This window comes from Schistocerca nitens, chromosome 4 (assembly GCF_023898315.1).
Source record: "Schistocerca nitens isolate TAMUIC-IGC-003100 chromosome 4, iqSchNite1.1, whole genome shotgun sequence".
Lineage (NCBI taxonomy): Eukaryota > Metazoa > Arthropoda > Insecta > Orthoptera > Acrididae > Schistocerca > Schistocerca nitens.
In genome coordinates this window covers 364,571,413-364,598,667 of record NC_064617.1, presented here as the reverse complement: position 1 = coordinate 364,598,667, position 27,255 = coordinate 364,571,413, and the positions used below count along the sequence as shown (strand labels likewise).

General features: G+C 41.8%; 1 protein-coding gene across 1 annotated transcript in view; it reads left to right on the top strand.

Annotated features, from left to right (window-relative positions):
- LOC126252315 (alanine and glycine-rich protein-like) overlaps positions 1–26,320 on the top strand; it is an 81,409-nt gene extending 55,089 nt beyond the window's left edge. The window contains exons 4-5 of the mRNA XM_049953200.1: positions 25,407–25,462; positions 26,264–26,320. Coding sequence (XP_049809157.1) covers positions 25,407–25,462; positions 26,264–26,320 — 113 coding nt within the window. The remainder of the gene's footprint in view (positions 1–25,406; positions 25,463–26,263) is intronic.
- The last annotated feature ends 935 nt before the right edge of the window (positions 26,321–27,255 follow it).

Sequence of the window (27,255 nt, the reverse complement as noted above, 5' to 3'; positions counted from 1 at the left end):
CTTCGCGGGCAAATTCCTGTTGTTCCTATGGTGGGCGCTTCCGTATCCATGGTAACCAAACCTCGTGTAACGCTTACGGTGCTGGTCTCCCACCTGGATGCATTTACCTGTGGACTGCTTAAAATATTTATTTTTTTGGAAATTAAAACTTATCTGTACAAATATGAAGTTGTAATTACGAAATATTTTTAGATTTATTCGACTATTTACTGTAATTATACATAATTTAGAACTGCTAGTGTAAAATCCGAGTCCACAGACGAAACTTCAAATTAATATCAATTATCAGAGGAAAATCCGAAAAAGGGTTTTAGTATTCAAGTTCATACTCGTATAAGCAAACAAGTGATCTTTCTGTTTAAATTTCTTTTACAGCTCATCCAGATCTAAGGGAACAGCCAAAACAAAAGAACGAAACAAAATGTATCGTTCATATTGGACTACAGTCTGATATAAAAAATTATTCAAATGGCTCTGAGCACTATGGGACTTAACATCTGAGGTCATCAGTCCTCTAGACTTAGAACTACTTGAACCTAACTAACCTAAGGACATCTCACACATCCATGCCCAAAGCAGGATTCGAACCGGCGACCGTAGCGGTGGTGCAGTTCCAGAATGAAGCGCCTAGAACCGCTCGGCCATAACGGCCGGCCAGTGTGGTACAAACAGAAACATTGATATATACATAGTCCAACATTACACTCACTGCAACCACACGCTCTGACTGATTTCCTGATTTAGGGAAAGGAAAATTCTTCATAACAAAACAATACGATGTGGCGGAACATGTTTATATTACTTCGTGACATTTAGCTATAGATATTTCAGGTGCATCAAAAAAAATGTAAAACCCGTTACCCATTTTCATCGTAACAATTCGTTTGATCTCAAAAATGATTATCCCGGCTAATATTTGTCGCTCTGCTAAAGAAATCTCCACTTGACATTGTGTAGTAATGTTATCTGTGAAGTCGTGTGAGTGGTACTAAATTGCATATCATTTATCAGATTTTCCACAACTGTTACTTAAGATATAAGCACTTTTCTCTAGCAAAAGGAACATTTAGTCACAAAATACTACCCGAGCGCAATGTCACCGATTAAAATATTTCATGTAAATCGTCCGAAATAATTAGGCTTCGTACATCAGCAAATAAGAAATTGATATTACGTAATGTGCTGTGAGCACTATTTTTAAAGATTCAATCTGAGTTGAATTCTGTTTTTTAAAGTAGATTCGGGACCACTATTGCACATTTATTTCCATTCATTTATATCTAACAACATATATGTTATTTAAAAATCTCGATTCAAAACTGCCACGGAGATATTTTTTCTAAGATGGCGGCAGACAGACGATAGTCAATTTGTCTATTGCTATTCTCGATTCCTTTTGTATCAAGTTAATATATTCAGTTAAAAGTTTTTAAGCCTTTTTTCTCTATTCTTTAGTATTTAAAATTATTCTCAATGAAAAATGTTTCATATTTTTTATACCAGCTACTAGTACACTCCGCTGTAAGTTAATAGCGCTAATGGCTGCGCTCCTTATTGCGGAGCTGAAAAATTAACACTCAAAAGCATTAATTAGATTGGATTACAACTGAAATAAATACAAATCCAACTCTAAACAATAGCGACTATTTTTCAAATAATAACTAGCAATATAGTTACAGGTTTTCTCTTTACAGATCTCAAACGTCTCACGTCCGAACAGTTCATCGGTTAGCACAGGAAGGAGAACTGAACCACAATTATCACAGACAACAAAAACAATTATAATTGTCGTTGTCTGTGGATATAGTTTTCTGATAATAGTTTTAATTCACACAGAAATTAAATTATTACAGAAATAATGAAATAATTATCGTCATTTTTACACGACACAGTCTTTTTTAAACCTAGTATCGTTAATGTTTGTCGAAGTTTGTGCACTTAGTTCATTTTAACATCATGGGGCTAGAACATAGTGTCGTGCATATTACAACGATAGACGTAAACCTTAAACTTCATCAAAATATTCTGTTCTCATGACCTGAAAACTCGTCTAGGACTTTGTAAATTATTTGCTCCGGACGTTTCTCCTCTTCACATCACATTCTGAACATAAAATCAACACGAAACGCACGAAACGGAGGAAAACTTAACATCACCTAACACCTACGAAACCAGAGATAATAACAAAGGTTTCGAAAACGACGAATTGTTCCGGCGATACTCCAACCACCATCTAACAAAAACTATGAAGTCTACAGAGCTGACAGATCTTTGCGGGAGCCGTAAATATACGTTCGACACCACGGAAAATCATCGTAACTGACGTGACGTAATATTACGTCCGCCGCACATACCTATATAACCCAAGCGCCGTAATGTTACGTCAACCGCACGCCAAGTCTTAAAGAAAAATGGTTTAAATGACTCTAAGCACAATAGAACTTAACATCTGAGGTCATCAGTCCCCTAGACTTAGAACTACTTAAACCTAACTAACTTACGGACATCACACACATCCATGCCCGAGGCAGGTTCGAACCCGCGACCGCAGCGATCTCTCCTAGAAGCGCCTAGAACCGCTCGGACACAGCGGCCGGCAGCCATTCGAAGACGAGTGGAAGCTTTTATGCATTCCAATCGTTTCTCCACGCCACGTTAGGCATGGTAATTTGTTGTGTGTGTCCTCATCTCGTGGTCGTGCGGTAGCGTTCTCGCTTCCCACGCCCGGGTTCCCGGGTTCGATTCCCGGCGGGGTCAGGGATTTTCTCTGCCTCGTGATCACTGGGTGTTGTGTGCTGTCCTTAGGTTAGTTAGGTTTAAGTAGTTCTAAGTTCTAGGGGACTGATGACCTCAGATGTTAAGTCCCATAGTGCTCTGAACCATTTGAACCAATTTGTTGTGTCTTTGGTTGTTCCGTACTTTTGTTCAGCCTCTGGATGTCAGTAGTCCGCAGACCTGTGTTAAGTGCACACAGGGGTACTTCGCATTGTACCGTATATTAGTGCTTACTCACACATTTGCATATAGAGTGCGGCTATAATGACTGCTTAAACACTTTTATTCATGCTGTAACTAGTCTAAACTTCATAATCACTTAATGTTCGATGTGTACAGCTAGACTGCTCACTTGAAGATCATTCTTGAAGCCTTGCAATTAGGCTATCATGGGACAGACAACATTTACCTTCAAAAACTTCACAAATCGTTTTTCAGCATCTCCCACGGATTAAACAAAGTTTTCAAATATTTGTGGTGCCCTTTTGTGTATACATTCTGTATTTCCTGTTAGTGCTATGAATTAAAGTTCTCACGCACATCAGCAATATCCTACGATGTCTCGCATGAGTGTTTTGCAAGTTCAAACAAATTGATACTATAATCATACAAAGTGCACAGAAACACATATCTGAACATGTAACTCGATTTATCAAATTGTGGAACACTTTTAAATCTTATCAAGTTATGACCGAATATTTGTGCAGTTTTGTCGCTGCTGAAAACTACATTATCTGTTAAAATTCATCGTTGCTGTTAGTACTGTCTGCCTTTCATCAGGACCCACACGATAGTCTGACCTCTCCACACATACCTCTCCATTACGCGTGCGACCATATTACGGCAATACGTAACGTCGACGCACAAAATCCACCCCAACTCGATACGGTGCATAGTTGGTGTAACAATTCACAACATATGTCAAATACCGAGCTGTGTTTGAAGGGAGTGGTGTCTATATGGTCTGGCAAATAAGCGTTAGCAAGAAGTAAACCGAGACATGGTACTAACTGAATGTTTAATGATTTCTAAACAATCTGAAAACGAAGATAATCGTTCTGTAAACAATCAATCAGTAAATTACCATTCTTCACTTGAAGAATGATTCATTTGGCTGTGTGTAAATTAATTATATTTAAAATCTGAGGCGACGCTTTGTTCCATCTCTTTGAACCTTGTTCATAATTTTAGGGCAACAACACGCTAACTGATCAAAGAAGGGTCTGGGCAACCACAGGTAATACGGAATTGACTACATGACATAAGATGCGGATCATTTCGTATGGGAGGATGGAACATTTCAATCTATCTAAAGTGGCCAAGTCGAGTATTGGTGATGTGCACGTACAACCACAAATAAATCATGATACGGTAGACCTCATGAACAGGGACGTTTGAGCAATGCGGAGCGTTGTTGGGAAAAAATCGCATGAAATCATCGGGAGAATCACTCATCCATTCCAAAAGGCTACCAATAATGCAGCTGGCACAATGACTGTGTGAGGGAATTAAAAAGGATGGGACAGAGGAGTCGACCAGCTCCTCATAAGCCACAATGTTCAGTAGCCACTTCTAAGTGACGATTCAGGTAGTCTAAAGAGCGACGACGCCTGAGTGAGTGCGACTATAAGCTTAAGATTTCGAGTGATGAACCATGCTATACCCTGTGGCATTCTGGGCTCATTTGGCGACCGCCTGGACATCGGTACCTCCCATAACCTTTTGTGCCAACAGTGAAGTACTAAGGAGACGGATGTACAGTATGGGTGTGATTTTAGTAGTTAGGCTTTAGCCCTCTTATTGCGCTTAAGAAATGCTAAATCCTAGATGGTATGACTAGTACAGCACCACCGGTGCCTTCGCAAGCTGCATTGTTGCCAAATTTATTCGAGATGGTGAATTCAAAATAGGGGACAAAGATGTGGCGAAGTGAAGTGTGACGTCGTGGCAGGAAATTAAAATTTTGCTAAGAAAATAGTTCCATTGGGCTACCTCTTCCAACCTAACCACCCCCCCCCCCCCCGTTCCTTCCGTCCCTCCCATCACCTCCCACCCTCCCCTCCTTCACCATCTGGTAAATTGGCAGGAAAATGACAATGCTGGGCTGCTGGATTGGATGGACATAACGTTTCATTTTGTAAGCATTGTTTATTTCAACAATTTGACTCATAGTAGATCAATACAGTTTCCAAGTGGCCTAGTTCACAACACCACCACCAGATGGCACTGTCAGCCCTCCCATTCTCACCTGGGGTAATGTAATTCAAAATGGCGGCCTGGGGAATAATGGCGGAAGTTCACTATGAAGACAGACGTAATTATTTACTGTGTGTACTATGTGCTCAATGGATGAGATGTCTGTGCTGGAAATTTGGAAATTTGTGGTAACGTTCTATGGGACCAAACTACTGACGTCATCGGTCCCTAGTCTTACACGCTAATTAAAGTAACTTAAGCTAACTTACACTAAGGACAACACACACACCCATGCCCGAGGGCGGACTCGAACCTCCGACGGGGGTAGCCGCGCCGACTGTGACAAGACGCCCTAGACCCCACGGCTCCGCGCAGCCTCTGCGCTGGAGAAAGAGGAGTTTAACGGGTATATTAACTGTGATCATGCAGCTGAGGACTGTGTCGACAGCTTCCTGCCTGCACAATGTAAAGGATACAATGACATTAGATAAATGTATGAATAAGATGAATATGCGTAGTCCAACAATGAAGATGCCGCTGGATGGGGCTAAGTTACACCTCAGAACTCATACTGATATATGCATGTGCTGTAACTGTACATCATTCGATAAGAGACCAGTCAGTCTCCTGAAATGCAAGAGGGAAGTCATTCACCCACTCTCGCGTGTTCCATCTACATCTACATACATACTCCGCAATCCACCATACGGTGCGTGGCGGAGGGTACCTCGTACCACAACTAGCATTTTCTCTCCCTGTTCCACTGCCAAACAGAACGAGGGAAAAATGACTGCCTATATGATTCTGTACGAGCCCTAATCTCTCTTATCTTATCTATGTGGTCTTTCCGCGAAATGTAAGTTGGCGGCAGTAAAATTGCACTGCAGTCAGCCTCAAATGCTGGTTCTCTAAATTTCCTCAGTAGCGATTCACGAAAAGAACGCCTCCTTTCCTCTAGAGACTCCCACCAGAGTTCCTGAAGCATTTCCGTAACACTCGCGTGATGATCAAATCTACCAGTAACAAATACCCCCCACCCCTCCTGATAGTCTGTGCTGGGCTTAGGGCACCACCTCAGAGTAGCCACATTGGCGGCCGCGCGCTAACTGCCTCCTGTCGTGTTGGAAATACCACTGCACAAAAAGCTTGAGCTTTGCAAATGGCTCAAGAATATTTAAACTGTTTTCAATGTAATTACGTGTTTTCATCTGAAGAATACCGCCATCACTACACTTGAACACAGACTCTAAGTAAGGGTCGGGCCACACTTGTGAAATCACACCGGAGACAATTCGCACGCTTTTGTGGGAAATACCCTCGTCTTGGAGCACGAGCTGTCTCAGGAGTCCAATTGAACACGTCCGTAAATACACTTTCGAAAGGACCACAGCACTCTAGTTTGCCTCAATTTTGAAGTGTATATCACCACACTTGAACACTGACTCTATAAAGATGGTGGCACACTTTTGAAACCTTCCAGAGACATTTCACGCCCTATCGTGGAATCAGATCCCGAAACCGATGTCAGCAGCAGTGTCTGATTTTACGTTCCGAAACGACGATATCTGTAAGTCGAAATAAATATTTCTGTAACTCTAAACAGGACGCTCACCACTTCTCGAGTCTTAGGTGCTTGTTTAAGGCACTCCCAGAAACAGAGGAAACATTTCTGAGTCCTCCAGCTGCTGTGGTGTTCGTTACTTTTCTGAAATGATGAGTGGTCTTAGCTTATATTTTCTCATGGAGTCAGGGACGGTATTTTTCTCACTTCTTGAAGCTCACACTGGTGTCCAAACACAGGGAAGATTAGAACAATTACACAAACTGAATTCGTAGCACTGTCCTACAGACGTGGAAAAAGGCTGGAATTTTCGGTGAATTTTCAACGTCACACAGATGCTGGTCTGGAGACGCTGTAAAGCCACATTGGCAGTTGAGGGACAGGATCCCACCTGTCTCAACCAGAAGACGGTGGTCTGCTTGGACTAGTCTCTGAACGCTTGACTCTCAGACGTCTCAGAACTTTCCGTAGATACTGTGCCCTATCTTATTCGAACCATTCTGTAATGGCTCCTATGCCCCCCACAAAGGATGCCTTGTGACATCTGAGATGTCATGTAACTACTTCTGAATGGAGCATTCTGATTGGTTCTTACTGAATGCACCTACCAAACAGCTGCTGCTGCTGGTGTGAAGGCAATATCTGCAATTTTCTGCAGATGGACAAATTACGAGACTTTCATAGACGAAACTATTTTGTACAGATCAAACAAAAAAAAAAACGTGGTGTAGTCATACTGCCCTGACAGTTGAATTCTGCGAACGTGGCCTACAGATAATGAAATACAGATAGTACCACCAGAAACACTTCCTCAGTCACACAACTCTGCTTTTGTCGAGGAAAACTTAAATTTTTTCAGTGTGAAACAGATCTCCAACTGTGCTTATCACCACATACCATATCCATGTAGGAAACGCAGTTCGTATCCTTCACCATACAAAATCATTACTTCTGCATTCTGCATATAGCTGTTGAGTACCAGACATTCATACAAATATTGTGAAGACATAGAGATCTCCAAAGAAACATAACTACAAGCACCGAATATATAGTCCTCACAGTAGATATATTGCGCTAGGTCAGTCGGTCATCCGCCATGACCAATGGTCATGAGTCAACTGCACCCCCACACACTTACCCAATACGTGATCAGAACGCTCTCAGCAGACAGCGATCACTCTCAGAACTGATGTAAAGAGGCTGGGCTGGTTGCAGCCCTTACCGCCCCCCACCCGCGGGGCATGCTGCCATGCTTTCCACAGCTATCTCCAGACCCTGGGATTACAGGAACATACGCATTTTCACATTATTTGCCTGCACATCATACCACTCACGCTGTAGCTCTCGGTATCAGCCACATAGCAGAGGCAATATGCGAAATCCCGAAGATTGGCTAAATTTTACAGACGCGCGAAATTTGGCCAGGACTTCAATGCGAGATGCCTTTAATAGGTTCCACAACGAAACATTGTCTCGAAATTTGGTAGAAAATCCGAAGAAATTCTGGTCGTATGTAAAGTACACAAGTGGCAAGACGCAGTCAATACCTTCGCTGCGCAGTGCCGATGGTACTGTTACCGACGACAGTGCCGCTAAAGCGCAGTTATTGAACGCAGTTCTTCGAAATTCCTTCACCAGGGAAGACGAATGGAATATTCCAGAATTTGAAACACGAACAGCTGCTAGCATGAGTTTCTTAGAAGTAGACGCCTTAGGGGTTGCGAAGCAACTCAAATCGCTTCATACGGGCAAGTCTTCAGGTCCAGATTGTATACCAACTAGGTTCCTTTCAGATTACGCTGATACAATAGCTCCCTACTTAGCAATCATATACAACCGCCCGCTCACCGATAGATCTGTACCTACAGATTGGAAAATTGCGCAGGTCGCACCAGTGTTTAAGAAGGGTAGTAGGAGTAATCCATCGAACTACAGACCTACATCATTGACGTCGGTTTACAGTAGGGTTTTGGAGCATATACTGTACTCAAACATTATGAATCACCTCGAAGGGAACGATCTATTGATACGTTATCAGCATGGTTTCAGAAAACATTGTCCTTGTGCAACGCAGCTAGCTGTTTATTCGCACGAAGTAACGGCCGCTATCGACAGGGGACCTCAAGTTGATTCCGTATTTCTAGATTTCCGGAAAGCTTTTGACACCGTTCCTCACAAGCGACTTCTAATCAAGCTGCGGGCCTATGGGGTATCGTCTCAGTTGTGCGACTGGATTCGTGATTTCCTGTCAGGAAGGTCGCAGTTCGTAGTAATAGACGGAAAATCATCGAGTAAAACTGAAGTGATATCAGGAGTTCCCCAGGGAAGCGTCCTGGGACCTCTGTTGTTCCTGATCTATATAAATGACCGGGTGACAATCTGAGCAGTTCTCTTAGGTTGTTCGCAGATGATGCTGTAATTTACCGTCTAGTAAGGTCATCCGAAGACCAGTATCAGTTGCAAAGCGGTTTAGAAAAGATTGCTGTATTGTGTGGCAGGTGGCAGTTGACGCTAAATAACGAAACGTGTGAGGTGATCCACATGAGTTCCAAAAGAAATCCGTTGGAATTCGATTACTCGATTAATAGTACAATTCTCAAGGCTGTCAATTCAACTAAGTACCTGGATGTTAAAATTACGAACAACTTCAGTTGGAAAGACCACATAGATAATATTGTGGGGAATGCGAGCCAAAGGTTGCGTTTCATTGGCAGGACACTTACAAGATGCAACAAGTCCAATAAAGAGACAGCTTACACTACACTCGTTCGTCCTCTGCTAGAAGTTAGAATATTGCTACGCGGTGTGGGATCCTTACCAGGTGGCATTGACGGAGGACATCGAAAGGGTGCAAAAAAGGGCTGCTCGTTTTGTATTATCACGTAATAGGGGAGAGAGTGTGGCAGATATGATACGCGAATTGGGATGGAAGTCATTAAAGCAAAGACGTTTTTCGTCGCGGCGAGATCTATTTACGAAATTTCAGTCACCAACTTTCTCTTCCGATTTCGAAAATATTTTGTTGAGGCCAACCTACATAGGTAGGAATGATCATCAAAATAAAAAAAGAGAAATCAGAGCTCGAACAGAAAGGTTTAGGTGTTCGTTTTTCCCGCGCGCTGTTCGGAAGTGGAATGAGAGAGAGATAGTATGATTGTGGTTCGATGAAACCTCTGCCAAGCACTTAAATGTGAATTGCAGAGTAATCATGTAGATGTAGATGTAGTTTAATTCTGACGATAAAGGGTGTGAACTATAACTCTGGAAGGGGCAGAGAAGTGGGACGTGCTGCAAACCACTGAGTAATTAGAAACTTACCTCGTCTGTGAAGATCTTTACGCGAAAACTCGAAAAAATAGAGGGGTATGGTAGTCGCACTCGTGTTCTTTAATGAGTACCAATGCCAATCATATAACATATTCCAAATCATCTTTGTACTTTACAAAAGCATCTAAGGTGTTTCTCATGTCTGGAGTACCAACAAACGTCTCTTCGTCCTGTTTTGCACCATCTACATGCGCACAACACTCTTCACAATTGATGTTTTCTCAACCGAATAAAGACAAGAAACGTGTAGAAACAGTCAACCGGTCAATCTACTTGGGAGGGTAACTTCCAGCACAAACACGTCCGTATTAAATCTTCTCAAATTTCCACGGAGAATAAACGTGATCACGAAGAATGTCCAACACATACTGAGTATTTGTTCGCTTTACACCAGCCTAGAGGGCGACACTTAGGTCAGCTGGATTCCTGTAATTCAGCGCGTCTTGTTCGACAGCTCCCGTCGTAAGCCAGAAATGTCAATCGGTCCGGTAACAGACTACTTCCGCCACCACCTCCCAGCATGTCAGGCAGAATTATTGTAGGAAACCAGTCTCATAACTATCGTTGTATTTACAATTAAATATTACGATGGTAGTCTCAATCTGACGATATTCGACGATGAACGAAGTATCAGAAATACCCCCTCCTTACGGCTATGGCTCTGGAAATATGAAAATCTATATCCTTCTTATGAATTGCTATTATTTTGTACGTAAAAAATTTTTCATTCCTCTTATGGCTGTCACAACATCAAATCCATTCCTCCCCTTACGACAGAACATAGTCATTTTCTTTGCACTTGTCAGAACACTGACCACAGCACCCACACTTTATAAGCCCGCTGATCACAGCACATCTATCACACATCCCCTGCTAACTATACTACGAGGGCTATTCGGCAAGTAAGGAACGATAGATCGTGAAATGGAAACCACAGTGAAAATCAAAATTGTTTTATTTGCAACGGTTAGCTACACCTTCCACCTACTTCTGTACACAGTCGCCGCTCAGACTTAAACATCTGTCGTAGCGTTGTACCAACCTATTAATTCCCTCGTTATAGAAGACAGCCGCCAGTGCTTCTCGACGATTTTCTACTCTGGACTGCAGCTCGTTGTCTATGTCAAAATATTGTCTTCATAACCAGCGGTTCATTTGGGCAAAGATGAAACTCAGGGGTAGCCAGTTACAAGCTGTATTGTGAGTGATCAGACACTTCCCATCGAAAACGCTGCAGAAGCATCTTAATTACCTATGCACAGTGCATCCGAGAATAATTGTGTAGAACGATCCGCATGACAGTTTTGTTATGTAGATTGCATAATTTCAGGCGAAGTCTTTCGCCAGGCTCTTATACTTGACGGGAGACGCTAATTTCTAGCCATCTTTAAGTTCTCACTGTGAGCTCAGAACTGGAAATAATGACGTGATGCAATCGACAGGCGTACTAGACACAGGGCCCAACGCATCTGTGCAAAGATTCATCAGATTTTCACTGTATTTTCTATTTCGCGACCGATCGTTCCTTATTTTCTGAATAACTCTCGTCCCACGCCAGTAACTGAATGGTGGCGATACCAAACAATACTGCCCGAAAATCCACGATGGATGGAGATGCCTTATTTGTCTTTCTTGTGAGTAGTGTCACTGAGTCTTAGGAAGATAGATGTTATCGTCTTACAAGCCACCAGATGTTAAAAACACGGTCGCAATGGCAAATGTCACTGTCACCTTGCATAAAACGCTGTGTTCCTTCTACAGGCACACACAAGTATCCACTCTAAAAACTATACAAGCTTTATAACTTGAGGTATGGCACTGCTCCTGAATTGGTCTTCCACACAAATGCCACAACATTAAATGCAGATGGTGATTGCGGGGTGTGTATTAACAGACCGAAAATGGGTAATAAAGTCACCGAAATTTGAACGTGAATCAGCCAGAGAACATGGTTTTAAGCTGATATTTGCAACTCTTTCATGCTGCCTCTAGATATTTCTCACCCTAACAAACAGTGTTTGTAATGCATTCTATCCCAGTGGCATATCACAGGTTCTGCGATTTATCCACGGGGTTAAAGGTGAAGGAGGATGATGGTTGACTGACATACGGTCGATCGTGTGCTGTGTGACGAATCATTTTAAAAAAATTCAACACTAGACTGAGGTCACAAGAAATGTACAAAATCCTGTGACGACTACTCTGTCTTTTCAGGTCTATAGTATAATGCTTTCTAGTAGAAATGATGCAAGCGATTTGGAATCCAGTCTTTCCATTCAACCACATACCTGCATTGAATCCAATGGAGATGTATTTTAACACTAGAACGGCGGAAGTGGTTAAAATGACTCCTGTCGTACAAGTTTCATTCATTGTCATATTCAATTCATTTCCTTCATTAATGAAATTATATGGCTTTTTCTAATTTTTTCTCCTCTTTCTGAAGATACTTTAGTACTTACAAAATATAATTTTCGTCACCATTTCATTCAGTATACCTAGAATGGCAGAAGTGGCCAATTTGACCCCACCATAGCTTCTCTTATGAATATAAGTAAATTATCCAATAATATGATGGCAACAGTGAGCAGTAACGCAAAGCAGTAGCTCTTCATTGTTGTAGTTGGGCATATGTACATTCCAGTCCGCCGTAGCTTATGTTGTGTCACTCCGGCAGTCTTTATCTGTGAAACATTTTCTCGAACATGTATAATCAGCAGCTGTTACTAAACAAAACAAGATGCAGTTTACTCAATTCATGTCCAACAAACCAGACAAATATGGTCCCAAATTCTGGTTGGCTGTTGATGTAACGACAAAATATATATGTAATGCTTTCCCATACCTCAGCAAAGAGGTCACACATAGAGAGAAACAACCACTTGGAGAGTACATCGTTCCGTGTCTCATGGAGCCATTTGTAAATCAAAGAACAAATGTGACCACAGACCACTTCTTTACGTCTCTTCAACTTGCTAAAAAACTCAAAAAAAGGAAACATCATTAGTTGGTACAATGAACAAGATCCACAACGAAAACCCCAGTGAAGTAAGGAAGCCGAATGCTGAAACACACTCCACCACAATAGAGAAAACACAGACTGCATCTTGACTGTATACCAAGAAAAGAGGAATAAAATTGTTATTCTTCCCAGTACACAGCATGCTGAAGTAAAACTAAGCAAGAAAAAAAGGAAATCCTGAAACCGTAATGTTTTACATTGCAAACAAAGTACAGGGTGGATGTGGTTGATCAAATGACCCGTAGATATACATATGTAGGAGATGGGCAATGCATGTGTTCTTCAACATTCTGGACAAGGCAGCAACAAATGCATGTTTCATCAATAACATGGTTACGAATAAGGAAATGGAAACGAAGTAGTTCATACTTCAACTGGCAAATGGATTCAAGGAACGAAAAAGCAAGAACATCAGGCAAAGGAAGAAGATATGGGATTGAAATCACATAGAAACCAGAGGAAGTGCCAAATCAGCCTCTGCGAAGGCCACAAGACCAGCGAAAACTGTGTAAAGTGCCACAAAGCTATGTGCGGAAATCGTGCACGTAAAAATAAAACTACTTGCGCTAAGTGCTTCTAGCAGCTTCTAATGACTTGAGTGAAAAGTAATACAGACCTGTTTGTGAAACATATATGACAGTAAAATGGACCAAATATACTAAATGTGTCTAGAAGGTTGTATGAATAGTTAATAAATTAAAATCTATAGTTGAGGAACTTGTTAGCAGGAGCAACATAAATTTGTATGGTACATTGTTATTCAAATAAATTAGAAATTATTATTTATAATTGTTGGGATTATTAGAAATAAAGTGTTGATTAACAAATGCTAAAACAGTGATTAAGTCAACTATGAAAATATTTTACGTGGGGTCAAAATGTGCCCTTTCCACCGTTTTAACAATGTCAGAAACTCCACCGCTCTAGTGTTACTTATTACAGCCACTGGTTGATCATGTCATGGCACACTTATACCACAAAATGAGTCACCCTTTTCAGAACTATGTGCAACTGTGCCACTGTAAGAGCCCAGCATTGTTTTAGACAGCCCCTATGCATCTTGTAACTGTTCCTCAGTCTCACCCTCCCTGCAGCTTAATCCACATTATTGTCCCAGTTTAAGCCGGAACTGAGAAGACATCAGAGAGCTCAATATCGAAGACCTTCTTCAACCTGCAGAAGTTAATGCAACAGGACCGTCTTTTCTCCTCACCTGGTGAAAGTGGGAGCATGTTATCGTAGCTCCACCAATGGTGTATGTTGTGTAAGTCCAACACAAATCTATGCTATCTCCTGCAACATGAGGTAGTGGAAAAGACAGTACATGCAGTTACAGGAACTGGGAGAAGAATGACAATTTTGCTACTCCTTTGCGATTCATCATCAAACTACATACATGTACTGCAGTCCTAAGGAGATCTGCATCCCTCATGATGCATTCATGCTTGTCACCCCAAAGATTATCTCTATCATTGTGTTTTTTTACCATCCAACAGAGAAAATAGCCTACAAACTATAAAAACTCCGCTAATGTCATCCAACATGAACTTTTGATAAGATTTTACCACGCTCCTGTCTTCCAATATACATATCAAAAACAAATACCATCCACGTGCTGGCATCGAGCATACATGGCGATTCTATTAAATGTACAGGTATTGATCTATTGGAGGTAGGTGGTCAGATGTCGAAGTCACCTGCACAGACCAGTGTAAAGTTTCATCGCCTGTCAATCATTATGTGGTAATCCACAGCGAACCAGTGGATGGATGGGCTGGAAAAGAGAATGTTGATGTACAGTAACAAGCATCAAAGTTGATAGAGCAGTTTATTGTAGGAATTTTACCAACTTACTTCCGTAATTTTATCACTGACCAGTAACATGGCTGTTTGCTTTCCCGTTTGTGAATTATCGCTAAACCACCCATCCTCTACTTTGTGAGTGCCATGTACTAGATTGCGAATGAAGATAGATAACTGCACTGTGCCACAATTCATTGTTAATTCTTCAACATATATATCTAAAAGTATACCAGACAGCGATCTACATATTTCTAGCACTTCGATCATAGTGCGTAATTTACGATTACGATTGCCCATCTTTCCCTAGGCAAATGGAAGTGTGAGTATTCTGGCATTCTTAGGATAAGGTTAGAGACTGAAAGATCTCCTCACATTGTCTTTCATCAATCCTCCTTGCACCTCTGTCACCGATTTAATCTGTAGCTGACCAGAAATAGACTGCTGCATTCCACGCCTCGTCAAGAAACAGAGCAAGCCGAGTTTGTAATTTCTGTTCCGCACCAATTTCACTCATGGCACCAATCCAAGTGCACAAAATCTCTCGAAACGCCCATATGTCGAAGAGATTAGCACCCCTTGTCGGTGTATAGACACATGAAAGTGTTATGATGATGTAATAAACGTTTAAGAAGAAAATGTGTGGTTTTATGCTTGATGGAGCTCCAGACGGACAGAGTTTGAAGCATTTTACTGCACTATCCATTCTACAGTATTGTTCTAGCGTCTGCAGTCAGTTCGAAGAAAACGTAGTTAAGAGAGAAATGATCGTAAAACGTAAGTACGTGCACCCTAATGCAGAACATAAATGTCTAACATCTGATTTAAATCCATCCTCCAAGTTTTCTATTCCATTCACATAGGGGACAAACTTTAAGAAGATACAACTACTTCCTTAGCACATAAAATCTTATTGATATATGCACAGTATAGCTTTCCGAAGATGTGTATTTCCCACTGTTCACATCCGAAAGTGGTTCAGAAATTATATTAGGCTTACATCAGTCCTACAAAAAATTTGAGTTTGTAACGGAGAATTGCTCTTACAAGGAAACAGGCAAACAGACAAACACGAAGCTTTGAATCACGATAGTCATGGAACCGATGACTCGATTTCATGTCCCAAGATGCCGTAGGCAAATGAATTACGTCGCGTAAGTCTTCTTTCGTCTGGAGGGGGATGCCAAAAGCAGGATGGGCATGTTTCATCATAATTGCACATGAGTTGGAACTCCTCTAATGGTTGACAGGTTTGCTTTTAACAATCTCAAGCAGATAGTGCTCTAAGACGCTCATAGAACATGCAGCAATTTACAAGTCGAGTGCAGGTTATGGCACACAGCTGATACACCATGACAGAACAGCGGAAAAAATGGTTAAATGCGCGATAAATGACCTGTAGTAACATCTCCTTCTCTCTATAGAATGCATCATCAGTCTACCATGAAATCGTAACTCATTACAACTCCATCTCAAGAGATCGCGCCATCATCTTTCTGTCATCCTTTCAAGCAAATGCAAGTCAGTTTAGAGGCAAATGATGCTCTTTTTTCCAGGGAAGCATCAAACACGGCAGTCAGTTTCCATGTATCACTATTACCTCAATAGTCATACAGTAAATAGTCGCAATACAGTAACTATCTTTTAGTAATAGCGAAAGTTTATGATTTGCAGGGAGCACAGAGAAGCACATTGTAGATACTGCTTTTTATGGTTTAAAACACATACCTGAGAAAATGTGTCTCTGTACTCCATGATCTGTACACCACCATTACAGTGATTAACTGTCAGTGCAATATGATTCTTTCGGTCTGTTACAAAATAATTTTGTCGCTTAAAGCCTCCTAATTTGTTCGTCTCCAGATAAATGGCGGACAGTGCTCACACACCTTCAGCAGCGGCAGTTTGGCGGGTTTCACGACGGAAAATTCAAGCTTTCCTCGATAGTAGCAGAGAAGTGTAATTGAGGAAATGTCTTTGGCTATAGTTTCCGTATTTCATTATCTATATACCACTTTTAACTGTCAGCGCAATATGACTGCTATATGTGTTTTTCGATCGGTACTGAATAGTTCTGCCGATGAAAGTCTTGTAATTTGTCTATCTGCAGAAAATTGCATACTGTGATTCCACACCAGTAGCAGCAGCAGTTTTGCGGGTAAATGCAATAAGAACCAATCAGAATGCTCCATCACAATTAGTTTCATGACACAAGACATCCTTCGTGTTGGGCATAGGAGCCACTACAGACTGGTTTGAATAACGTGGGGACAAGGAATCAATGGAAAGTTCTGTGGCGTCTGGGAGTCATGTGGTGCCTTCTTTGTTCGAATGTTCAGAGACAAGTCCAAACAGACCATCCTGTTCTGGTCCAGACAGGCGGGATCCTGTCCGTCACCTGCCATTGTGGCATTAGAAAGTCTCCAGACCAACATCTGTAGGACCCCGAAATTCACCGAAAATTCCAGCCTTTTTCCACGTCTGTAGGACAGTGCTAGGAATACAGTTTGTGTATTTGTTCTGATTTTCCATGTGTTTGGACACCAGTGTGAGCTTCGAGAATTGAGAATTGAGGAAAATAACGTCCCTGACTCCACGAGAGAATATAAATTAAGGCCACTCATCGTTTCAGAAAAGTGATGAACACCACAGCAGCTGGAGGACTCAGAAATGTTTTCTCTGTCTCTGGCAGAACCTTGAACAAGCAGCTAAGACTCGAAAAACGGCGATCGTCTTGTTTAGAGCTACATAAATATTTATTTAGACTTCCAAATATCGTCGTTTCGGAATGTAACATCAGACACTGCATCTGATATCGGTTTCTGGATGTGATTCCCATGAAAGGGCGTGAAACGTCTCTGGTAGGTTTCTCAAGTGTGCCGCGATCTTTTTAGAGTCAGTGTTAAAGTGTGGTGATATATACTTCAATCCAGAAGCAAAATAGTGTGCAGCGATCATTTTGGAAGCGTATAATCAACTGGATTTTGTGACTTCATAAGCAGTTCGTGCTCAAAAAAGGTCACGAATTCTCTCAGGACTGGTTTCATATCTATGTCGAAGTAATGTTTTAGAGTCTGTGTTCAGGTGTGATGATTGTGGTATCCTTCAGAATAAAACATGTAATTACTTCGCAAGTTGTTTAAGTATTCTTGCATCATCTACAAAGCTCTCACGCTTTGGGCAGTGGTATTTCCAATGTGATGCAGGTGGCTATGGACACAGTCCTCAGCTGCACGATTACATCTAATGTACCAGGTCAACTCTCCCTCCTCCAGCAAAGACATCTCATCCGTTGAACACATAGAACACAGAGTAAACAACTACGTCCATCCTTCCAGCCCAGCAGCTAGTCACAGACAGTGTCTTTTCCCCATCATTTTTTCCCCAGACCGGCATCTTGGATTACCGTAAACTGGGGTCATTTTTGGACGGGTTTTGTGGTTTTTCACATGCTCTTTCAAAGTGAGCAAAGATATTGATGTCTTCCCAGTCTCAAATGATTCCTTTAACCTTCCTCTATCCAAAAAGGACTATAAGACATCTGAAAAATGACTAGGTCTTTTAAGGAAGATATCTAAAGTTGTACTAATTTTACCTCGTCAAGGTGTGTAACTTTGGGACAGCTACGTTTTTGCTATATTTGAAACAGGAAAGTAGGGTTTGTCCTAATGTTACCCAAATAGATGTTGTTTCATAGCTTGTATTGTTACATAAAACTAGAAATACAGGTATAAAAAAATGCTGATATTGTTAAAGATGAAAAATACAGATACAATGACACATTTGTAAAAACACATGCAAATCTTAATGAATCACTGTTTCAAAATCCTGTACAGTCATCAACATAAAACATTTAAAGGATCTAAACAATGCCTGAATAAAGTGCTAGCTCAGGAATGGTAAAAATCTCCCGACGGCTTAATTGTTGAGGAGTATTAATGGTTTGAAGAACCTCATGTATGTTGTAGACAATATCATCAGGCTTTTTAGGCCACTTCCAATGAGCACCAGATTTCATCATTGCACTGACACGAATTTCACAGTCGCTTACAATTTCAGTTATTTTTCGTGGATAGAGGAACCCTCCCTCAAAATTCACAATTACAAACTGTCCTTCATTTAAATCTTCGATTTCTAGGTGAGACACCTCAGGTACCCGTATCCTGCTTCCTTCGTGGATAGCGATGGTACCAGTGAATACATCACTAAAATCTTCTGATCCTAGGCTGTCATCTGTATCTTGGAGGGACATCACATCTTCTCCATCAGAGTCGGAGTTATCTGTCACTTCTTCTTGCCTACCTCGTCCTCTCAGTTTGGGCTGGCTTGCCTTCGATGTAGATGGTACAGATTCTTCTACCTCTTCTGCAGAGATACTTTTGCCTGGTCGGTCAGTTTCTTTCACCTTTTTGTCTGAAGGGGTTTGGTAAGCTCTTCTCTGCGCTTCTAAATTGTCTCCAGGAAAGTGTCTCCTATAGCTGCAGTTTTTTCAACTGCCATCCCTTGTGATGGCAGTCTCTTGAGGACTTGTTTCCTGTTGGCAGGATACAATCCAGACTTATGAAAACCACTCTGCAAGTTGGAGCCAGAGCTAAGAAGGTCGTTCCACAAATTTTTTTGAAGGCGAGGAAACTGATCCTTTGGTACCGATGTGCAGCGACTTCCAGCAGAGGATGCTTTCCAGTTGGAAAGGATCTTCCTCCAGCGGACCTTCATTGGCAGAAAATAGGACACTTCGAGAGATTGCAGGAGATGAATTACATTTGGGGCCAAAGCAACGAACTTTATATTATGTTGTTCACAAAGATGCAGCACTTGTATATTGATATGGGAGCTTAAGTTGTCTCCAATTAGCTCCTTCACGCCATCTTGGCGCCGCAAAATGGGCAACATGAGGTAGATAAACCAATCTTCAAAAGTATGGCTGTCGAACTATCCAGATTTGGACCTACTGTAACGAGCTTCTAGCGGTCCATTCTCAGTCCACGTCGTCCATAATTCTTCTGCCTTATAATTGACGTACAGGGGCGCCAAGTTTCCGGCAGCATTCCCGCAAACCATAATCGAGGTACATGCTTTAGAAGAGTTTTGAACTCTTTCAGGATACTTCGTCCCCCTTTTTGTAATGATCTTGTCATTGCCTGGGTCGTCTAACAAATTTGTTTCTTCATAGTTCCAAATCCTGTCGGGCGAAGCACCAGCAAGTTCTTCTTCTAAGTGATCGAAAAACTGGTTAATGACGTCTTCATCAATGGCAGCGCGAGCATAGGAGATGTTCTTTGCAGTGCTTTGAGAGAATACCTGTTTGTTTCTGAGTAGGAAGCCCTGTGCCCGTTCTTTACCTGGAAAATTGTCTTTGAATCTCTGTTCTTGTCTTCCGATACGGTCAAGATACGACTTTACGAGGCATCTCCAGAAATTTGTCATCACCACGATATGATGGACGAAACTTTCTTCCTCCTCTTTTGAGAAAACAGTCCTACGACCAACAAATCCGCTGTGCTTATGCTGACTTTTTAGGTGAAGGATATTCTTTGGAATGCCATATTTCTGAGATGCCTTCCGAATTGACAGCGTTTTAGATGTGATGGCATAGAGAGCTTTCTTCAAAGTGTCTTCCGTATAATTCCTGTATCCTCGTGCGCCAATGGGACGCTTGTATGTTCTCCCCATTCTGGAAGCCTGAAAGAGAATTTATTATCAGACTAACTTTGGGACATCTGCAGTTTCATATGTAAAATGCACTACTAATGATTGGGGGGCTACTTTGGGACAGTGAGAACTGCTGTATTTTTTGTTTTTATTAAATGTCAATGAGAATGGGTTTTGCAATATTAATTAAAATAGTAAAGTAGTTCATTTCGTGTACTGAGTCTTCTTAAATGCAACTTTGGGACAGTCCCGAAGTAACCCCACTAATGTATCATTTTTCACAAATTTGTCGGTCATGAAGAAGCATTCGTAAATAATTTTGATTTGACTGCTCTAAAACTGTGTTATGACATGAACAAAGAAATGTAAATAGCCGACAACACTCTTCAAACGACAGTTTTTGTCCCACAATAGAAAGTTAGCATAACACCACAGATCGTAGAAAAAGGCGCCAAGAAAACAGCAATGCCCTGTGCCATCGGTGGTGGGGAGAAAGCTTTCGAATACGGCCGGAAGATGGCAGCACACACTAACGTTGCAGTCAGCCATGAAAAATACGACGATCGGCCTCTTACGTGGCGGAGGGAGATTTAAAACTGAAAAACAACCGTCGGTCCCAATGTTACCCCTGCAATCCCAAAGTAACCCCAGTCTACGGTATGTCACAGGAGTAGAGAGTGGAAGGGTCGACAGTGCCCTCTGGTGTTGGTTTTGTTAACTAGGTCAGATGGGCTCCTGACCTCAAGGTAAACCCACTGAGGGAAACTACTGCCAATTCGTTTACATAAACAATGCATACGAAATAAAAATTTACGTCCATCGTATCCAGCGGCCCAGCACATTCCTTTTCGCGCCAATTTCCAAATGGAGGAAGGCATGGAATGGGAGGGTGAGGGGAGGGGAATTAGGGAGGGTGAGGGGAAGTGAATTATGTTAGGTTAGCGGAGGTGTCCCTATTGTACTTTTTTCCCACCTAAATTTGAATTCTGGTCATGACGTTACTGCAAAGTTGTAACATCTATGGTTGCCACCTTGGATGTTTCATCTTGAATAAATTTTCCAACAATGCCCCTTGCAGTGGCCTTGGTGTTGCCCTACAACTGACTTGAAGAAATTTTACAAGGCTGCTACTGCTTAGAATAGATGAACAGTTGGAGGCGATGAAGACATCAACACGACAGTGCAACCTATTATAATGCAATAATACTTCAGGAACGACCAGCATGAACAGAACAACTTCTGGATGAGTCAGAACGCTTCAGAACCCAGGATCCAACATCACTACTTCTCTTGTTACGGCTCTTGAGGAAGAAATTTTTACCATTCCTCTACAGACATCCTAGTTATTGAAAGTGTCCTCAATGGAGCTCAAGCCATCAGAAAAGCTAAGGATGGACGTAACTCATATTAATGGCCACTAATACTCATACGCGTCTAGATACTTTTTCTCATACAGTTTGCAATTTAAGAAAATAGGATGAAGTATCAGTTACTCCTGAATAATTACGTGTACCCAGCCGTTTTAATGACTTGGTGTCAACTCGACGCTTGATTGGAAAACTGCTCTTGGAAATAAAACATTGGACGCATTGTGGCCGACATTACGGCACTTCCAGCCACAGAGGAGTACATGGTGAGGTCGCTGGGTGAAGCAACAGGCAGACACTGGTTGGAATCCGTGTTTTTTCATCTCGAAGAATTTAGAATACAAATACTTACGGTGAATTCTTATGTTACAGATTAGTTTCTCTGTGATATCACCGCTTCGCTGCAAGAATAGTACCTTCCAAATAGAGGGAAGGCACGAAATAGAGGGAATGCACGAAATAGGGCATGATAATTTTATGTTTGTTGAGTGTACTATTAAGAATTGTAGAATTGCAGGAGTGGAAAAGTACTCATAAGAATTTTACTGCATGTCAGTTACAGTTCTGGATGAATATTTATTCACAACACTGGCTGCAGAACACTCAACAGAGGCTACAAATAATGATGAAATCTGTTTTCCTGCTCCCCAACCCCGTCACATTAGGAGATGGCGTCGTGATGGAGTACTAGACAGAAGTCTATGGTGCGGGTCGAAGTGCTCAGCACAATCGTTGGTGAAAGTGAAGCATATCTTGGATATTATGCTACCGAGAACTCCGATGAAGCGACACTTGCCACCATGTATTACTCTGAGGGCAGCTCAAGCGCAATCGAAGAGCTCAGCTGCTCATGTAGCGCCATCCATTTGCGCTGAAGACAGCTGCTCAGTACAGCAACCTGACACACTTCTCAAGTAAGCCTACAACTAGCTAGCGATAAAGGTCTGTATTTTCTTGATTATGGCATATAAATCATTTTTTTGTCTCAAGGTCGTTGTTAGCATGGTTTCCGTGTAAGAATTCAGACTTTTGGGAGACGTGAATTGAAACGATTTATAGTCAATAAAAATGGTTCTATGTTTGCTTTAGTGTGTGACACTTGCGAATTAGAATACGGTTTGACGTCATCTGAGCATTAGACATATCGGTTAATAACTCTAATAGGAGCGTATTTGGTTAGGTACATGCTTGGCACTACTGAGGTGGGTTTGGCTGTTTCTGTTTTAGTGTAAAGCACATGTATACAAAAGGGATAGTTTTTTTAAATTTTGTATCGTTCCATGAAGGCACTGAAAGCCATAAATCCATTTTTAATTGTGCTTCTATTCTAATAAACTTATCGCAACGAATCCTTTCCTAATTAAAACAGTTGAATTTCTTAACAGTTGCCGTAATGGAGAGAGCACGTCGTGTGAGCATAATGCAGTTATCAACAAGCAGAGAAATGTCATGTAGCTCCAACTGTCTCGTTATTGGGTGATACGCAATATGTAAGAGCGTTTACAAGCGATTTTCAGTTGTATTCTGCCTGTACAGGAGGAAGAAAAAATAAATAAAGGAAGACGAAATAAATTCTGCACACGTGTAAATCACATCTCCCATAGAGGGGGAATAGCTTACAAGTAGAGAATTCGTTGTTTCTTAATGATAACGTGGGTTAAAATACTGGGCACATGATAAAGCTATCGTAAAAAAATGTAATATACTCAATTCACCTATAGTTGTTCCAATATATCATATAAGATACTTGTGACTAAAAAGGATGACTGATCACATCACGAAAGATACAAAGGCTATCACTTTTCGATGAAGTTCAGTTGCTTTCTCAACAGAAGGGGAACGAAAGTAGACATTTGTCTCCAGAGTTTGATGTGTGTGTGTGTGTGTGTGTGTGTGTTGGGGTTTATGGGCGCTCAACATCGAGGTCATCAGCGCCCTGACACACATGAAAAGGAACTAATGTGGAGAGACCTAATAAAACTGAAAAAACACACTGAAAGAAAGCAGAAAAAGAGGGAAAATCCAGAGTTTGATCTCAAGAATCTTGAGTCCCTCACATTTCATATATATAACAAACAATATACAACCGAATTATGAGTCACCGGGAAAGTACCGTTCTTTTCTTCTTGTTCCCCATTTTGTTTCCTACGACTTCTTAGTTCGTCTTCTTTTTATCAAATCAGCTGGCGCTGTGGAAGGAGATTGGTCTCATATCTAAATTTGTTTTCTGCTATTTGGCTAAACCTCGTAGCCCATCTATCGGGGTGCTTGGTTCATAAAAGGCGTTACGAGCATTTTCATTGTCTTTCCCAAATACGAGCTTGTGGTCCGTCTCTAGTGATTCTGTCATAGCCGGAATGTTTAATCTTCCCTTTCGTATGCTATTTTTTTTTATTCATTTACCTCCACATATGTTATGGTAGTGGGATTTCTGTTCTGAAACTAATGAATCTTTTGATTACAGCTTGTCTAGGGTGGGCCAGTATTATCGCTCCCTGAACGTCACAAAAAATGAGCCTGACTTGAAAGCCTACAGTGATTTTATCTTTTACCTATGTTTCCTGGCTTTTATGTAGACAGTTCGGATGGAATACCCACATTTGCAAACATATTTCTCAGCATTACTGTTTTAAAATTTCGGAAGCGTCGTATCTACAGTGTTTATATACTTTTATTTTGGTAGTTTAGTGTCAATCATATATTACGAAAATAACATCTGGTTTGAATTTTTTTCGATTCTCAGTATTTTATACGTTTCCGCAGCTGTCTGACACTACATGATGCCGTTATAAATAATATCCTTCTATTGGAAACATCATACACAAACCAAAGCAGATATTTAAATAAATTTGCTTGCTCTATCATTAATCACATTTCTAACCACTGTAACATAAACACAGTTAGTGATGGCAGAGACGCAGTTTCTAATTCACATTTTCGATTGTTTAGTTTCTATTTTAATATCACACGAATGTACAAGTAGTAACATTTATGCAGATACTCCTACCTTCCTCACAACTTACAAAGGTCGTGCAACACAGGTAGCGAAAGCACTTTCAACACTGCAGTTTTGTATCGACTTGAATATTTTGTTTTACGTTTCATTCCCCACGCTTTGTTGAGCAGACTCTCTGAGATACGAGTCACAGTTCTTTTCAGCTCAATGCTCAAGATTTTGGGAGAAGCACAGAGGAAATCGCAATTGGAAATACTTCCCAGGCTTTTACCCGATAACCACGGAAAACCTCCCTTAAACTTTGGTCGGAACCGGGGGATCGGATTTATTTCAGGGACATATATATTGTTGCGGACAGAGGAAAAGCAGTGAATGTGTGCAGATCATATTTTTTCGTCCATTTGTGTCAGTGTGTGTGTTCATCTCGGATTTCAACCCTGGTGTACCAAACTGAGTCGCATCCACGTGATTTCTGCTACACGGTGGGTACTAGCTATTGACGTGAGGAGCACGACGAGGTCATAGCAGGAAATTAAGTCCCGCAGCAAATTTATACGCGGGCCACATCCCGCCACGGCGCCGCGCGCTGGTGAACTGCTGCCGGAGGAACACAGTACAGCACAGCAGAGCGAATTAGTTTGGGACAAATATTTGGCGGCGCAGCCCGACCACTGTGCACTTGGTGGGAGCCCGTCAGTTGTTTGCGCCGCTCCCGCCCTTGTTAAATAGACAATAGCTTTTGTGCCGCAGGTAACCGGGGGCCGCGAGGCGGGGGTGGCGGCGGCCGCGTGAATAACGCGGGGGCGGCAAGTCGATACCCTTTTGCCCGGCGTATAACCGCAGTTGTGCGGTACGCCCACATGTAATTAGAGGCTTTGTTTTAATTAGGTTGACAAGGCCGCTTGCCTCTCCACAAAGCACCGGTGCTGGCGCTGCCGTTTTCGGCAGAGGCGGAAAATGTCGGTTTTCCAGGTGTCTGCCTGCTACCCATTTCCAGTGACGGCCCTTTAGAGAGCTAATAACGGACGGGCTATGTGCCGGCCCCACGCCTTCAATCCTGACAGTGAAAGGCGTTGAGGGCGTAAGGATATTATGTTTTATCCGACATAAAACGTTACCGCCGCCAATGGAAGTACATCATAACGGTTCAACACATAAAATTCGTATGGTAGGCATTAATGACTACAGTTATAATTTTAAATCCCCTCTTTCCTTTACAGGGAATGGAGACTGTTTCGCTACCTGCTACAGATACGATGCTAATATCAATAAAATTTTGTGTTTTTTTATATTGGTGAAGGATAATAACGTTGCTGTTACGTGGTGGTGGTGGTGGTGGTTAGTGTTTAACGTCCCGTCTACAACGAGGTCATTAGAGACGGAGCGCAAGCTCGGGTTAGGGAAGGATTGGGAAGGAGATCGGCCGTGCCCTTTCAAAGGAACCATCCCGGCATTTGCCTGAAACGGTTTAGGGAGATCACGGAAAACCTAAATGACGACGGCTGGAGACGGGACTGAACCGTCGTCCTCCCGAATGCGAATCCAGTGTGCTAACCACTGCGCCACCTCGCTCGGTGTTGCTGTTACGGTTGTTTTTGTTGTTGCAGTTGTGGGTTGGTGGTGGTGGTGGTGGTGGTGGTGGTGATGATGATGGTGGCCTTTAGTTAGAAGACTGTATTGATTGATCTCTCCACGCTAGTCTATCCAGTGCAAGTCTTTTCTCAAATAACTATCGGCACTTGTATCTTATTGTTCTCGTCTCTTAGCAACACTGTAGAATGGGAATCCACGGACTCCCCTCCACTACCAAACTGATGATTTCAGTGATGCCTCAGGACGCTTCCCATTCGCCGATCCCTTCTTTTAGTAAAGTTATCAGCTTCTTTTGCTCCATTTATAAGCAGAACCTCCTCCAGCTACCTGCCTAATAGTTGTGTACATAGTTCCGCGTAGTCAGCGCGTACACAACTTTCCCACTAGAGCGCGCCCCGCTAAGCACAACAGCGCAGGCGCAGCGTTCATCCGTCTCCGCACTACGAGATGGCGCTGCGATAAAGACGGACCAAATTCTGCTTCCGCCGATCCGCGTATTAATATGTAACGCAGCCAATGACATTGCTGTTAACGTAGAACCTTTTCTCCTCGCGGATCACACTCGCGCAGTGATACCTGAACGCTCGAGGTATTATAATGATTGTACAGACCTCCGATTAGTCAGTCTCCATTAGTCTGTACCAGTCTATAGTCAAGTTTCAGTCTGCGCCTAATAAGATTATCATATTCCTGTACATAGCCATGAACAGAAATGTATAGACACTTTGTCAAGTATCAGAGATATGTGAGAATAAGATTAACGTACCAAGACCAAAGGAACTTCAGATTGTCAATTGTAAATAGCATCCAGAATCAAGTTAAGTAAGGTTTATGATTGTTATTATTTTAATAAATGTGTGTGCAAATTAATCAAGTTCTGTTTAAAGTTGGTCACCGTCAATCTGCTACTCTAAGCGTGCAAGTGGCATTTCTATCGTCTGACCTAACGGCAGAAGATAAACACGCCACGATAAGACCACGAGACATATTGCTGACACTCGCCTAC